At 51.7% G+C, this 15,699-nt stretch overlaps 3 protein-coding genes across 3 annotated transcripts in view; 1 reads left to right on the top strand and 2 right to left on the bottom strand.

Moving 5' to 3' along the window:
- Positions 1-413: 413 nt before the first annotated feature.
- On the bottom strand, positions 414-5,105 carry LOC308054606 (11-beta-hydroxysteroid dehydrogenase 1-like). Its single transcript, XM_080367703.1, has 4 exons — positions 3,796-5,105; positions 2,702-2,832; positions 1,681-2,110; positions 414-1,127 (listed from the first exon to the last, which is right to left on the bottom strand). The coding sequence occupies exons 1-4, from the start codon at positions 4,148-4,150 to the stop codon at positions 817-819; spliced, it is 1,227 nt and encodes a 408-aa protein (XP_080223829.1). The 5' UTR covers positions 4,151-5,105; the 3' UTR covers positions 414-816.
- Positions 5,106-5,205: 100 nt separating this feature from the next.
- LOC308054609 (11-beta-hydroxysteroid dehydrogenase 1-like) lies at positions 5,206-15,372 on the bottom strand. The gene is made up of 6 exons (XM_080367706.1): positions 9,787-15,372; positions 8,982-9,112; positions 8,290-8,401; positions 7,471-7,656; positions 6,451-6,594; positions 5,206-5,782 (listed from the first exon to the last, which is right to left on the bottom strand). The coding sequence occupies exons 1-6, from the start codon at positions 9,872-9,874 to the stop codon at positions 5,562-5,564; spliced, it is 882 nt and encodes a 293-aa protein (XP_080223832.1). The 5' UTR covers positions 9,875-15,372; the 3' UTR covers positions 5,206-5,561.
- The window catches only part of LAMB3 (laminin subunit beta 3), a 45,822-nt gene continuing 38,539 nt past the window's right edge, over positions 8,417-15,699 (top strand). The window contains exon 1 of the mRNA XM_080367688.1: positions 8,417-8,853. Coding sequence (XP_080223814.1) covers positions 8,707-8,853 — 147 coding nt within the window. The 5' untranslated portion in view covers positions 8,417-8,706. The remainder of the gene's footprint in view (positions 8,854-15,699) is intronic.

The raw sequence follows: 15,699 nt of genomic DNA, 5'->3' as shown, positions 1-15,699 counted from the left end.
CTGCAGCGCTCAGCACCGCTGCTGCTGTGGCTTCGATGGGGGAGTGGTTCCTGCTGGTGAGCAGGACACTGGCAGCAGATCCTGCCACCTGGAGCTTCTCTGAAGTGCGTCTTGGTTGGAAAAAGCCAGTTGCAAGAGTTTGTTACTAAAAAGGATGTTTTCATGCTGTGTGTTGTAGTCTTCTGGTGCATCCCGTCTCAGGCTGCCAGGGTGCATCAGCATGGGGCTGCCCCAGTGATGTGGAAAAGGGCACTGGAATAGCTGGATTAAAACCCAATTCCCTCGTGCCTGGCACAAGGTGTCCTGGCGTGCTCGCTGCCCCGGTAGCTATGTTCTTTTGATGTTTTCCACCTTATAGTTGCTCCTGATGAAGGAGTCAAGGAAGTCGGGGGCTATGGCATGAAGGAGGAGCAGGCTGCTCACCGCTGAGGACGGGTAGTGCAGCTCCCGCTGGCGCAGCGTCCCGCTCTTGATGATCTCAAGCGCGCACTCCTCCTTCGGCGCTGGTGTGCCCCGGATGGCATGCGAGACCGCTCGGACAGCGTTCTCTGCAGGGATGGGAGGACAGGGAGGGAAGGAGCAGTGTCAGATGGAGGGGCTGCCACAGGCACCACCAGCCTAGTCGGGGTGTCTGTAGCTTCCTCTGACAAACTCTGGGGACCCGACCTACTTGACGAGGCTTAGAATAGTTCAATAACAATTATGGCGATATCCTTCCCATTCCTTTCACCTCTTGAGTGACACTGGATGGAATCCCCACCTCCCCTGGGTTTATTTCAAGGATAATAGCAGAGTCAAAGGTCTCGGGCCACACTTTTAAGGAGCGGAGGTCCGGTTTCCACGATTGCCCAGCCACTGCAGGCTGAGGGTCCAGCAGCGGTGGGAAGCAGCGTGCTGAGCAGCCCAGGGCCAGAGGGTGGCTGGTGGGCTCAGCCCTGTCTGAAATGCACGGAGTTGCGAGGCCCCAGTGATGCCGAGCTTACCTGTGTCGATGTAGCCCAGGATGCAGAGTGTGATGGAGACATTGACCTGGTCTGTGATGAGTTCGTGTCGCAAGGAGCTGAAAAATCCATCTAAGGCGAACTTTGTTGCAGAGTAGGGAGCAGCAAACGGGGAGCCAATTTTACCTGGAGCAGGGACACAAAGTCGGGGTTTGTGTACTGGGCAGGTGTTGAGCCGCATGGCTCTCTGTTCCTCTTGCCCTTCAAGTAACTATAATATTGTGATTTAGGGTGACACAGTAAGCTGTCACAAATGCTTGAGAGAAATAAACAAATGCAGGAATGTTTAAAATGTAACATATGGCATACAGTGGCATAAAGTACCTTCAGTTGTGGGTGATTCTGTTCTTGTATTCCTGCATGCATACCCACGTATAGCAAATGTGTGTGTGATCTGTGGCCACGCACATAAAATAACCTGCTGTGGCGTACCGTTGACTCCAATGCACGAAGGTGATTAGTGGGTGCAAAGAGACTAGCGGGACAGGGCATAGAATATAAATGGCCCAGAGGACTCAAACTGTGCATATGGGATACCTTACACTGATCCTGACTCCCAGCGGGGTGGCTGTCTGCCTTAGGGTCCTTATTCTGTCTTTGAAGAAGAGCCGCAGCAGGGATTCCTTGCAGGCAGAGGAAGGGATGTGGGCAGGGAGCGCCTGGCGCCTTGTGTGCTCACCTGCCACGGATGAAACAACTACAATGCTGCCCTCGCTCTCCTTCAGCATGGGCAGCGCAGACACGGTCATGGCCACGTAGCTGAGGAAGTTGATCTCCAGGAGCTTTCGTACATGCCCAACATCCCCGTTGAAGTAGCTGAAGTAGGAGTAACCGATGTGATTTAGGATGAGCATATCGAGGCCTCCTGCAAGCAGAGCATGTTTGCTATTGGCAACCAGCATCTCAAACCAAAGCAGCTTCTTGGTGGCCAGGATGGCCCCACAACGTAGCACGGGGTGTGCTGGGGAGTGAGGAGCGGCAGCTCCCCACCACCTACCCCAGGTGTTCTCAGCCTCCCTCACCACCACCTCGGGGAATGCGGTGTCCTCCATAGAGCCACTCACATAGCGGGCAGACGCGGCGCCCAGCTGGAGGCACCGCTCCACAACCTGCAGTGACAGCGAGAGTGGTGTGGGCAGTGGACTCCCCTCCTCAGACCCCCCATCCCACGAAGGCTGAGGCTGTCTTGGGGCAGATGGGCAGTGCATCTCTCTGTCCCACTGGAAACCTGTCTCCCTTCACGGGAGGAGGCACATTGCTCAGAGAAATGTTTCTGGTTGCAGACTTAGACAATGGCACATCTGAGCCAAATATTTAATATTTATAAATAGGAATGTGATTGCTTAATTTGGATTCTGTTGTATACGGGATGCAAAAATGGTTCAGGCTTTAAGAAAGGGCAAGGGCTGAGCAGACCAGGACTTGGGCAGACTAGTGTTGTCCTTGGTGGTGGCAGAATTCATAGCTGAAGGCTGCGGAGAAAGAAATGCCATGCTGTTAGCATTGAATACGCAATTTGTTGCAGTGGGCTCTGTGTGTGTTCAAACAGGCTCATGCTGGGGAAATGCTGTGGTGGCTCTGTAGGGTATCTGGCATCTCTGCATGCCTGGGCCAAGGTGAATATCTGCATTCTGCCTGCCTGTGGCGTTCTGGATTGCAAATGTGTTTTGCCAGCCTGGCACGCTCTGCTTGCCATTTACTTTCTGCAGCTTGGCCTCCGTCCGTGCCGTGAGCAGTAGGTGGGCCTCCATGCGTGCCAAGTGATATGCCATCTGCTCCCCGATGCCACTGCTGGCTCCAGTCACGATCACTCGTTTTCCCCGGAGCATCTCTGGAGAGGAGGATGCAGAGCTCAGAGCTGGCATAGCCCACACCATCCCCCGCATGCAGGTACCGCAGCTCTTTGCCCCTCGCCTTCAGGTGCAGGGAGCTGCAGGCAGCACCACTGCCCTGCTGCAGTGTGAGCTGCTCATGCAGACCCTGACCGGAGCCCGGTTGTTAATCCCGGTTTGGTGGGGAGCACGTGTGAGGCTTGAGCTTTGCACCCAGCCTGGTCTGGGAGCAGCTTTAGGAAATGGCGAGAGTTGGCTAATAAAAGTATTAAATATTTAAAGTGGAAAATTCTATATTTCATAGAATCATCAAATGGTTTGGGTTGGAAGGGACCTTCCAGACCATCTGGTTCCCACCCCCTGCCACGGGCAGGGACACCTGCCACCAGCCCAGGTTGCTCCCAGCCCCGTCCAACCTGGCCTTGAACCCTTCCAGGGATGGGGCACCCACAGCTGCTCGGGGCACCCTGTGCCAGCACCTCGTCACCCTCACAGTAAAGAATTTCTTTCTGATATCTAATCTAAATCTCCCCTCTTTCAGTTTAAAGCCATTCCCCTTGTCCTGTCGCTACATGCTCTTGTAAAAAGCCCCTCCCCAGCTTTCTTGTCAGCCCCTTCAGGCACTGCAAGTTGCTCTAAGCTCTCCCCGGAGCCTTCTCTGCTCCAGGCTGAATAATTTCCAAAATGAATCATCTACTGGATCAGACACCGTGTGTCCCAGCAGATCCAGTATAATCCTGTGAGGTTTCCCGTGCAGCACAGGGTGCTCTGACCCCTTGTCCCAGGAGCTGCCTGAACTCCCCTCCGAGCCCTCAGCCCCCTGCCCCCCGTGCCTTGGCTTTTCCAGCTGTGCTATGAAAGGCCCTTCAAACGGCCTGTGCGCTCCTGCGTGGGCACACACTGCCGCTCTGGCAGCAGCCTTGCTGCCTGTGGTTTTAAAGCATCTTTTTCCAATGACTTACCTTCATTGAAATTCTCGGGTGCTGAATAAAAATAAAAGGCCAGTACCAGTCCCAGCAAGGGAATGAAAAACTTCAGGAGCAGCCCCATCCCTCTGCAGCAGTACAGGCAGGAGCAACAGGCTCCGTGGCTCTGGCTGTGGGTGGTGAACGGGGCTGGGAGCGATTGCAGTTTTGCACGGGTTCTTATCTTGCACAAGTTTGCTGTATCTGTTGGACCTTTTCTTTGTGCTTCCTGTGATTTAGCAAACATTAACCTAACAGTGTCGCTTTGGACTTTAGGCTGTCCCTTGCACCCTTGTCCTGCCAGGACTTTCAGGTGTGGTTTCTTAAGGCACTGAAAAGCTTCTAGCTCCATAGAGCGGTGGGCGTGTTGTTCAGTGCCAGCCTTTGGGGCTGGGACACCTGTGTCCCCTCAGTGCAGACCTCCACGGGATGGATGTCCTTCCCTCTCTCTCCACTCCTCAAACAGAGGCAATGCTTCCCTTCCTCGCAGGCTGCTGCAAGGGTTTATTGATCAGCAGTATCACTGTGGTACAGGTTAATGTGAAAATCTAGAGAGCAGGGCTGGCAAAGTTTGTGGTTTTAGACCTTACTGGTACTCTTGGCTTATCCTACATGGTATCGCCATTGGTGTAACACTGAGAGTTTGTTGGGTTTGTTTTATACCTCAAACGTTGCACTCTTGTCTTGAGGAATCCACTGATTGCAAAAGGCAGTAAAAGAGCCAAGCAGGTGAATAATAAAGATCTTTAGCTTTCACAAGGGTTGAGTGTCACACTGCTCAGCATCTGCTTGGGCATATGGTGAATGGGTTTGCAAATAACTTTCTGAAAGAGAAAGTTTAAAGGGCAAAACCCACTCTGTGTGCACTGGTTTGTGTAGGCGATCCTGGCGTAAGGAGAACAGAAATGCCGGTTCCTGATTTTCTTTTGAAAGTGAGGAGGAAACCGTCCCGAGGAGCGCTTCAGCGGGAAGGGTTGGGGGAGGTTTTGTAATTGGTGCTGGGATGGCCAGGACCGTGGTAGATGTAACTGCATCAGCCAGGGCAGTGCTGCCAGTCGGGGAAGCAGCGCAGGGCTCGCTGCGGGCTTGGCCTTTGCTTTGGCACTCAGTGTGCGTGGCTCCTGGTGCCCGAGCGCTCGGCTTAGGGTAGCAGTTCAGCAGCTCTGTGCATCTAGAAGGCATTTTCCAGTTATGATGTTTGTGTAAGAAACTGTCTACCAAGTTTGGGAAGTTTTGCTGGGGGTAAAATTTGCATTTAATTGAGCCATTAAAAAAAATAGGCTACAAGACGGTTATTCCTAAAATAATGAAGGACTACTGTAAGGCTTTCCTGTCAAAGTGGAGTTACTCGCAGCAGCTTTCGGTAGTGGAGAAAACAGGGATAAAAAACCCCCACAGAACACGCAGAACTGTTAGTAAATTTTATTGACTGAGTAGTTTGTGCCTACGTTTTCCCTAGTGTGGGGAAGGGAATGGGTCTAACCAGGTGGGATGCTGCAGATGCAGGGGATCCCCCCCGCCCCGAGCCGCCCCCTCGGGGGTGCCGCGTCTGCTTCCAAGTGCACCCCTCCTTCCGAAAGCGCAAGCGGAGGCTGCGCGGGGGGGCACACGGGACACCCCGTCCCACCGCGCGAGGTGAGGCGGCTGCAAGCGCCGTCCCCGCCGGCAGAGGAGGGTGTTGCACCGGGGAACCCTCCCGAGCCGCCGGTGAGGGCCGCTCCGCTAAGCCGGGCGGTGCCGGGGGGGGGGCGGGGGGGACAGCGCTAATTCTTCTCCGCGCTGTCCAGGCGGTAGCGGCTCCTGACCAGGTAGTCCAGCAGCTCGGCGGCCCAGTCCCGCAGGAGCAGCGGGAGCCGCGTGGAGCCGTAGCGGTAGTAGAGCTCCCGGCGGCGCAGCGCTCCGCCCTTGAGGATCTCCAGCGCGCACTCCTCCCGCGGCGCCGGCGGCACCAGCAGCCGGTGCGCGGCTGCGCGCACCGCGTTCTCTGCGCGGGAGCGGAACGGCGTCAGCCGGGGATGCTCCCCGGGGATGCCCTGCTCCCCCTCGGGATGCATGCTCCTGCTCCCCCCGGAATGTTCCTGCTCCCCCCCGGGATGCTGGTCCTCAGCCTGGCTGGGGGTGAAGAGCCAGCGGCGGGGCGGAGGGAGGCCGGCGTGCGCATGGGGAAGCGGGGAGAAGCGGGGCTGGGGAAATGTCTTGTGGAAACCGGGTGTATCGGTACGGGGGTTGGGGGGGGGGGGGGGGGTCGCTTGTGGGGCTGAGCCCAGCGCCCGCAGAACGCTTCCAGCCGCCCACGCCGCATCCCCGTACCTTCTTGTCGCATCAATAGGTGGGATTAACGGGAGAGAGGTGGCTGGCACATCCATGCGGGCTCATGGAACGTTACACTGTGCCGGCCGGTATGCAGTGGCTGGTTTAATGTAGCGTGGGGAAAGAAGTGAGTTTTGAGACTGTTTTTTGATGGAAGAGAGGTGGACCCCCCAGAGAGTGGAGGGTTTTTGCATGCACTCACACCACAGCAGGGCTGGAGGGAAAGCAGCAGCGCAGGTAAAAGGGGAGAGCTGGTGGCAGAGGGAGGTGAAAGGTGGGATTAGAAACTGAGAAGGTGATGCTCAGCTCCTGATCAGCCGGATCAAACAGCACTGATCTTACCAGTATCGATGAAGCCAAGGATGCAGAGCGTGATGGAAACATTAACGCTCTGAATGCTGAATTCCTGCCTCAGTGAGCTGAAAAATCCGTCCAAGGCAAACTTAGTTGCAGAGTAGGGGACCGTAAAGGGAAACCCGACTTTACCTGGACACAGAGTGAAGTTCTGTTACAGCACAGAAAGCTGCTCTGCCTGAACCTCTGTTTTGCCCATCATCAGATAAAGTATTTTACCCCAAAGGGACTTTGCTGTTGGTGCAATATCATCCTGGCACCTGAACAGCAGCACCACAAATGTTCCCCTCAGCCTCTGGCTCTTTTAAGGTCTTAAGGCCAACACCCATGGCTCATGTCTCTGCTCAGGGTACAAGCAACCCGCAGTAACTATGAAACCCTCAGAGGGGAGAGATGGAGCAAAGTTTGAGTTCTTGTCTCTGGACACTGAGCTAAGCTGATCACCAGAAGACTAAAATACCAGCTGTGAGTGGGGACATCTGTTAGTAATTTAGTTTCCTGACTGAAGGGAAATTTATTCAAACAGAGTCATGTTTTTGTGAATAGAATCAGTCTAACTCACTCCACAAATATTAGCAGGAACTTGACCTACCAAACCAAGATTGTCAGAGAACCAACGCAGTGAGAAATTACCGCATTTCCATTTTTCTCCATAAAATAGGGGTATATGAGCTCCGCTGCTATAATGAGCCTGACACCAGGGTGTGGGGTTTAATTACAGGGCTGGTCAGAAAGCAAGCTGGCGCAATTGGATTCTATCAGAGAACAAATTCCATCAAGAAAAATACAAAAAAAAGATCTGGATGGTTTCTTTCTTTTTTTCTTTTTATCTTTTTTTTTTTCTTTTTTTTTTTTTCCCGCGTGTGTGTAGTTCGTTTTTTCTTTTTGAGTGTATTAAGCAGTTACGGCTCCTTTAGGATGCCTGGTGTCTCTGCATGCTACTTCTGAAAATCAGCCCATGGTGTCTTTTGACTGAATCCCATGTCACCCACCTCACTTCCCACTCACCTGCCATGGATGAAACAACTACGATGCTGCCCTCGCTCTCCTTCAGCATGGGCAGCGCAGACACGGTCATGGCCACGTAGCTGAGGAAGTTGATCTCCAGGAGCTTTCGTACATGCCCAACATCCCCGTTAAAATAATCGAAGTACGACGTGCCAACGTGATTAAGAATCAGCATGTCTAGGCCTCCTGCAAGCAGAGGAACAGGTGTTAGTGCTGGGTGGGAGAGGGCTGCAACCAGCAAAACGGAGCCTTTCCTGGGAGCAGAATACACATAATCGAAAGAAATCAGGTTTTTGGGTCAGAGCTGTGGCCTGTCTTCTCTGGAGTAGGGCTATAGTCTGGACGGTGGCTGCCAGTAAAAATTTTGCTGTGGTTTTATTTTTTGGCTCAAAACAAAACCACCATGGCACAAGAGCAATCACCCTTGGGCTGTCTGTGGGCCTGGGGTGGGGGAGGGAGCGCTCCATGCAGAGCTGAGACACTGTGTTTCCGCAGCCGTGACCCATGCCCACAATAGCGAGGCTGCAAGGGGCCTGATGGACGGTTTCAGACCGCAGTAGCTTGGGGTGATGAAATCCAGGATTATGGTACTGTAACAGGATGTTATGAGGGCACAGCGCTGAAATCGGGAGCGCAGTTCAGTTTGAGCTGGAGTGATGAAGCTGGGCAGAACTGGGGACAAATCTTCCCCATCTCCATGTCTCCTGTGTTGGTGTTTTTTTTTTTTTTTTTTTTAGTGGGTGCATGGCAAAAAGCAGCATGGCCAAGGTGAGAAGTGATGTTCTGCTGTCGCTTGCAGCAAGCAGGCTGTAAACGTACCCAGCGAGGTCTCTGCCTCCTTCACCACGTGCTCGGCGAAGGCCATGTCCTCCATGGTGCCGCTGATGTACTGCGCAGAGGCTGCCCCCAGCTCCCGGCACCGCTCCACCACCTGCCACACCAACACCACATGTCAGAAACCCCCTTCCCTGCCCCGGGCAGCAAGAGCATCTGTGCTCCCTGTGATGTGTCCCTGCCTTAGAAAAGTGGTTTGGAGTTTTTGGAGCATGTTTGGAGCCTTTTAAGCTTCAAAGGGAGCCTGAAAAATTCTTCCTTTGGTGAATGCGTTACCCAAGGCAGTCTGGCTCTTTATCCATGCGGTCTGTGCTGGAGTTGCGTGCGTGCAGGGTGAGCAGGAGCCTGTATATCACTGCAGTGGAATGAGGGTGGGTGTGTGCACTGAGGGAGCCTGTGTGTATGGGGGTATGTGTACATAACCGTGCAAGTTCAAATAACCTATATGTGCTACACCGAGTGCGTGCGTCTGTAGGAGAGGGACTTCTGTGCATGTGGAAGCCCCAGACAGCACAAGGATGCATCCCCATGAACGTAACCACCTATCTGGTATGTGTGCCACGGCAATTACGTGTGCATATATTAATGTATGTACCTGTGGTGTGAGATTGGCCTTCACATGTTTGTGTGTGCACTGCTATGAACACGCATGTGTGAGTGCTCAGCTTGCCATTTACTTTCTGGAGCTTGGCTTCTGTCCGTGCTGTGATCAAAATGTGGGATCCCATCCGTGCCAGGTGATATGCCATCTGCTCTCCAATTCCAGTGCTTGCTCCAGTGACAATCACCCGCTTCCCTTTCAGCATCTCTGGGGACCAAGGCACAGGAATTTAATTTATCCAAATGCTATTTAAAACTAAAATAATAAAAAAAAAAACCCTAAAAAAAAATCCCTTTAATGCCTTCAGGGTAAGTAGTTAATTGGAAGCTAAGTGAGCCTGCAAGTGCAAAGTGTCCAGTACCAGGACGTCTCTTCCATCTGCTGGAAAAAGCAGCGCTGAGGAGCAGCTGCAGCTCCTCACTGAATGCAGTGACACAGGGACGGTGCTCGAATCTTTCAGCAGTTTTTTCCACAAGTCAGGACACCGTTTATAAACACCCTGACTGTTTTGTAATAAAAATCATGGACTAAGTGCATGCTTCAAAACTTGCAATCCAACCTGTAGAAGTCATGTTTATAAATTCTTCTGCTACACACTGGAAAATGGAGTGCTCAGAGCCTCTCCGTCTCAGACCCCTCTCCGTCTCAGACCCCTCTCCATCTCAGACCCCTTGGCTCACCTGCTCCCTCAGGAAGTATTTCTGCATATTACTTGCTCAGTTTGGTTTCCAATCTTTTTTTTGAAACAACTTTCCAGTATCAGCGACCACACAAAGGCTCAGACATGGTTTGGTCCAAGCGCTGCACAGTTTCTATGCAAAACACTCAAACATGGCTTTTAGTATTTTTTCCTTAAAGACAGATTCACTTTTAATACTTACCCGGTTTGAAATTCTCCCTCGCAGAATAAAACCAGAAGGCCAAAACCAATCCCAAAAAGGGAATGAGAATCTTTTGCAACTGACCCATCCTACTGTGGAGTCAGGAAATAAAGCATGAGAGAGAAGAAGGGAGGGAAAAAATCCCTCTGCAGAGCTGCTCCAGGGGGAAACAGCAATGCCAATCCTTTAAAACCTGTTAGCGAAGGAACTGCAACTTCCAAAGCACTGGAAAATCACGGGTGGATGGATGAGTGAAGCAAACCCTTTGATCTGCTTCCCCGCTGGAGCTGGCGAGCCTCGGCCTAACCGGCGGTGCTGTTTGGGTTCTGCCCGGCTCTTTTCATATTTCCTGTCCTACGTTAAAATGCTGAACTTTGCACAACACCCTGGAAGAGGTGTGTCTTTGCTCAGCAGCGTCAAGTTTCACTTGGAGAATATTAGAGGCAGCCCAGTGCAGGTGGTTAAACATTGTCTCTTATTCCTGCTGGCACGTCCATGGGTCCGTGTGGATGTGCAGTCCGGGTCCCATTGCTCGCAGCGGGTCAGGGACCGGGGGCTGCTGTGCGTGTGGGGGGGTGTGCAGCAAAGGTCCTGTGCTCCCCAGGGCATCACTGCTCCATGACCCGAAGCAGCTGCCTGCTGCCGGGATGCTGGGCAGCGGGGCCCAGCAGTGCGTACCACCTCTAAATGGCTCCAAAAATGCTGTGCAGAGGCAGGGTTTATTTTTTTCATCTCTGCCTGCTCCTGTGAGCAGATGAGGGAGCAGGGGCTGAGCTGAGCCCACCACCGGGGCTGTGACCACCCCAGCTCCAGGGGGCCGTGCAGGCACAGGAAGGTTTGCAATGCAATATTGAATGCTGTTTTCTGCAGGGAAAAATGGTCCTTGCTGCCGTGGTTCCTGCTTTGAGTTTTGCAAGAGTGTTGTTCTTACTTTTTAAGCGAATATGGTCTGAAGAAAACCCACGTAATATCCGCTAGCTCCCTGAGCAGCAGCAAATTCATAGCCATTGATCTTGCGCAATAGGTGTAAGCTATGTTCCAGCTTTGGTCTGGCACCGGTATCTTTGTTGCGCAGTACCAGTACTGGCTGTGGTACATGGGATGGGGACGCACTGCGGGAGCTTTGTGTGCCCCTGGATCTGCTCGCTAGAGCTCCTGAGCCGGCGGAACATCGTGTTTGCTGGGACAAGAGCCTGATCCGCAGTGTGGGGGCTGCACCGTGCTCTGATATAAGTGGGCACAATGCCGTGGTTGTCCCTCTCAGACCCCCCCCACTGTAACCAGTCAGAAAGAATTATGTAAAGAATTATTTTTTTCCCCCTATCACAGCTTTAAAATAAAGATGGTTTAATTTAGTGGCATACCTGGTATGGCAGTGGAGCTCTCTGGCATTGCTTCTGCTTTATGGATTGTGGGGTTTTTTTCTGCCTTCCTACTTCTGTCTCAACTTTCCCTCTGATAAGAAGCACTCAACCCCCTTTGGTCAGGTTGGACCAGTACAGCCACTCTGCCTCTTCCTGCCTCCTTTTGCTTTTAACTTGGGTCATGATCATGGGGCAACCATTTCATTCCTTGGCTTGGGAGAAAAAAAAAAAAAAAAAACCAACCAAACCCCAAAAAACTCATTAACCTTACCTCTGCTGTGGTCTTGTCTGTGTTGCCAGCAGGGAGAGAGGCTCTTTTCAGATGTCGTCTTTTATTACTAGCGTTAGGATACTGCAGTAAAGCAATAACTGTCAACCTTTGTGCACTGGCTGCAAGCATGTTGGGAGGGTATCGTGCTCTTTGCTCTGCCTGGTGTGAGGAGATGCGTGGCCGGAGGCAGCCTGGTGATTATGGAGCCGAACCCGGTGTGGTGTTTGATGGCAATTGTCTGTTTGGGTTGGGTTTTTGTGTGAAACAAAGTAGCTGATAAGAAAGGACTGCGATACAGAATATTTTGGACATAACTTAAACTTTTTATAAAAGAAAATTTTGCATGTGCCATTTAGGGTGTCCTGTGTGAGGTGAAGCGTGGGGCGGTGCTGGCGTGGTCCCCGGGAGGGCTGGGGGCTGCGGCAGCAGCAGGAGCTGCCGGATCCGTCCCTGCTTTGCTGTCCGCGTGGGTTTGCTCTTTGCTGCCTGTTGCCCTTCCAGGGTGCTGCTGCTCCTCACTCCTACTCGCAGCTTTTTCTGGGTTTGTTTTGCTGTATGCAACTTAAGAACTTGTTTTTAACCTTTTCCTGAGGGTGGGGAGCGAGGGATGGGAGAGGAGGGCAGGAAGAAGTGACTGTGGAGAAGCGTTTTCTGATCTCAGCTGGTCCTGGCCCCGCTGCTGCCAAACACTCCTGCTCTGGCAGAGGGGAGCTGGGTGACACGGCATGCTGGCTCCGCAGACAGGGCGCCCCGGGGGGAGGGGGGCAGCCTGTTGATTCTGAAACAGCTTCACCCAAGTTTTCCTGGATGCGTCCCCCTGCTACAAGTCGCTTCTCTATTGCTTGTTTTTTTGAAGCCACGTTGTTCAAGGGGTGATGCTAGGCGTTGTGCTGCTCTGTGCAGGGGAGTGGCTTCATTTTGTGCCCCCGGAGCTCGCTTGGAGGAAATGGGTTTGGAAAGGGACTTGTTCTGACAGCAAACGGGCAGAGCAGCCGAGGGGGGCTGCTGGAGAGCCCCCGCCGTGCCCGCAGCCTGTGCTGCCTGGGGGGAGCGCGTTCGGGGGCAGGGCTGAGGCTCAGGCAGGTTTGTGCGTGCAGCTCAGAGACTCTAAAGCCCTTGGCAGAAACTGGGATACCGCTTCTATTTTTTCTCTTTTGAGTAATATTTGGCTTTTTTCAACCCATCATCAAATCTTTGTTAAATGCAGGGCGTTTTCCTCCCGCCACCGCCCCTTGCTCTCCTTTATCACATAGACATTAAAATGTTAATTTCGCAGACCCGGCATACTTTACCATGAACACAGATTTAATTCCTTTCTTTACAGATAGGGATATCACCTTTATAAAGGGCCGCCCTCAGTGACACTTTAGGCTGATGTGCCTGTCAGCGGGATGCTGTTGCACCATGACAGATGGGCGTGTGTCCTGGCACGGCTGCACGCCGTCTCACTGTGGCTTCTGGGCATGGCCCGCGGGCAGTGCTGACACCCTGCAAACTCCATCACTGTCAGGGCTGCACCGTTTCGGGAAAATGCACTCTCAGGTCCCAAGGGAGACTTGAGGTGATTGCAGGACTGTGTTTGTTTTGACATGGTATTTCTACTCACTGCCGGTTTAGAGAAAATACTGTGATGTTCAAGTCATTTCTAAGCGCGACATTGATTTTCTTCCTGTGTGACCAAATCAGGAATTGCTGCTTTGATATTTGATTGTTGGTGCTGTGGCTGCTTTGAGTCTTGGCCGCTGTCCATGTTCCCGGTGCCCTTGGTGTTGGGTGGCAGAGGCTGATATGCTTATCTTGGGCCCCTAAATTTAGCCTGGCAGCTCTTGAAACATCCAGAGTCCAAACCACAAATAGCAAGTGAGGGCTCCTAAAGATGTTCGGCTCATGCCCTTGAACCAATTGGCCTGTGCAGGGAGGGCTGCAGGGTCTTAGGTGGCCTTCAACTTTGTGTGATGAAAGCCTGGACAAGAGCTCCAAGCTGAAATAAGATCTTTGAAGGATGGGTGCAGACAAATGCTCACCAGTGCTCATGCCAGCTGCAACTTGCCTGAGGATTTAATGCACCAGGAAAACATCACGTTTTGTATGTTAGAGTAAACTAGATTCAGCTGAGTCTTAAAGAGAATAATAGAAATAAACCTCATGCAAACTTGGCAATGTAACTCCCACCTTGGGCAATGTGTGGCTCTCCTCAGGAGCTTATCCCTCAGGACTTCAGTTTAACTTAGCCTTAAATGCTCCGTATGCTTCCACACCATAGCTTGCCTCAGGTGTCCTTACTAGTACTGACTGTACATCTTATTCCATCTGGTTGCTTTCTGGTATATCCCAGCAGTTATAATTAAAATTTGCCTTTGCAGTTCACACACAGGCTTTCGGAATGACTCTGCTGTGCTCCGCTGCCGATGTGTGTGGATGTTCTTTGCTGGTTGCATGGGTTTGCATTTGTGGCCATTGTGTTGGCCAGGGTTTGCTGCAATTGTCTGGTGTCAGGATAGAGCTGTGAGGGGTTGGAGATGGGGCTGGGAAACAGGCCGGTTTGGAGAGTCGTGCCGTGGTTTAAAGGCAGGGAAGTTTGCTGAAGCTTTTTAATCTACTGCACCTGGCAAGTCTGTCATTCATCATAGTTAAAGTGATGTTAAATGGATTACCAAGCTTCCATGCACCCTGAATTTATTGTGTGGTTTTAAATAAGACTTTATATGGTCATTGTGGTAAAATCAGCCATTAATACATGTCTAATTCATCACTCTGCAGAAAGCGGGTGCTGTCTAATATTGATGCAATTCTAATATCAGTGCAATCTGCCGTGGAAATGGTAACGCGTAGGCTGGACCTCTCAGGCTGAACTTTCAGGGTAATATGTGGGTGGTAATGACCTCTGAGATTGCAGTACGTCAAGAGGCAGGAGATTGTCTTCTGCAGGACATGATTTTACCAAGTTGGCTCCAGAACTGCCGGCGCAGTGCGGTGGTTTAGCTGTCTAATCCCGTTAGCTGTCTTAGGAGCAGCTATTTTGATTGTTCCACAAACCTCTTTGCTTTAAGCTCATAAACCCTGTGACTAGATAACTGTGGAGAGGAGATGTGGGCAGCAGGGTGCTGGCATGATGTGAGGAGGCCACATATGTGGTGTGAAGGCAAACCTGAGGTCCAGAGCCAGAAGTGGTGGAGGTCAGCCTGGCTGCGTTCACCTGGAGCTCCCTGGTTGCCTCTGGACTCACAAGCTGGGCAGCTCTATCTCCTCATTTTTAAAATCTTCCCTTTCTCCTAGGGCAGGATGAGACAGCTATAACTTGTAGAGAAGTCCTAATCTTGGGAACAGAAGTGTGATTAATGGAGTTTGCAGCTGCCTTGGACAAAGACGTGATTGTCATCTCAGTTTAACCGTTTGTCAACTGTTTAGCTCTGCTTGTCGCAGCAGTGATGCTTCTAAATGACAGTAACGCGTGAGAGCTCAGACCTGGCAGTAACTTTGTTTGCAGCTGGCAGGCAGCATCCACACACACCGGCAATGGAGCATGGCAGAGTCACTCCGAAAGCTCGTGAATTGCAAAGACAAATTTTAACTATAAGTACTGGGACGCAGCCACAGACATTCAGGCCCTTGGTTTATCCATGCAGTAAGTGTGCCACAGGGAATTCCAGGTCAGCCTTCCCTGTCCCTGAGGGTGTGCTGCAAGCGTAGGACCTGTTTAAAGCTGGAATTGGGGAGGAGGGGGAGGATGGCAGAGATTCATCAGCTGATGGCTTTCTTCAGGCCTGAATTCTCCTTTCTTTCATGTTTTCCTATGAAATTACCATTGGTATCAATGAGGTGTTGGATTGTTCAACCTTGCCAGAGACCGAAGGCTTGGTCAGGGACTATATGAAGTGTTTCTTGAAGGCCATTTTTAATTGGACTCTCCTCTTTTCCCCATAAGGAAAAGGAACCTCATACTTGATTCAAAGCTTGGCTGGGTTTATTTTAACAGAAATAATTGTCAACAAAATCGATTGTTGGTTGTACATTATGAAAATGTAAGGGTGAACTTGTCTGCGTTCTTATGTGCTGGGATTCTGATCTTAACTTGTGCAGCTCTAGGAAGAGCCATGCATTCGGCACCGGTGTCAGGCAGCATTCCTTTTCCATAATCTCCTGCTGTTTGTGTCAATTGTTTTGCTTTTAGCTAAATAGTGGCATATTGCTGGTACATCTCCTCCCAGTTTGTGTACAAGGTGTGTAGCCTGCTTCTACCTCTGCCCTGCTACCCCTGTCTCTGCCACTGAGCGGGTT

This window comes from Falco punctatus, assembly GCF_963210335.1.
Source record: "Falco punctatus genome assembly, chromosome: 17".
Taxonomy (NCBI): Eukaryota; Metazoa; Chordata; class Aves; order Falconiformes; family Falconidae; genus Falco; species Falco punctatus.
The sequence above is the reverse complement of the archived record's forward strand: the minus strand, read 5'-3'. Positions and strand labels throughout refer to the sequence as shown.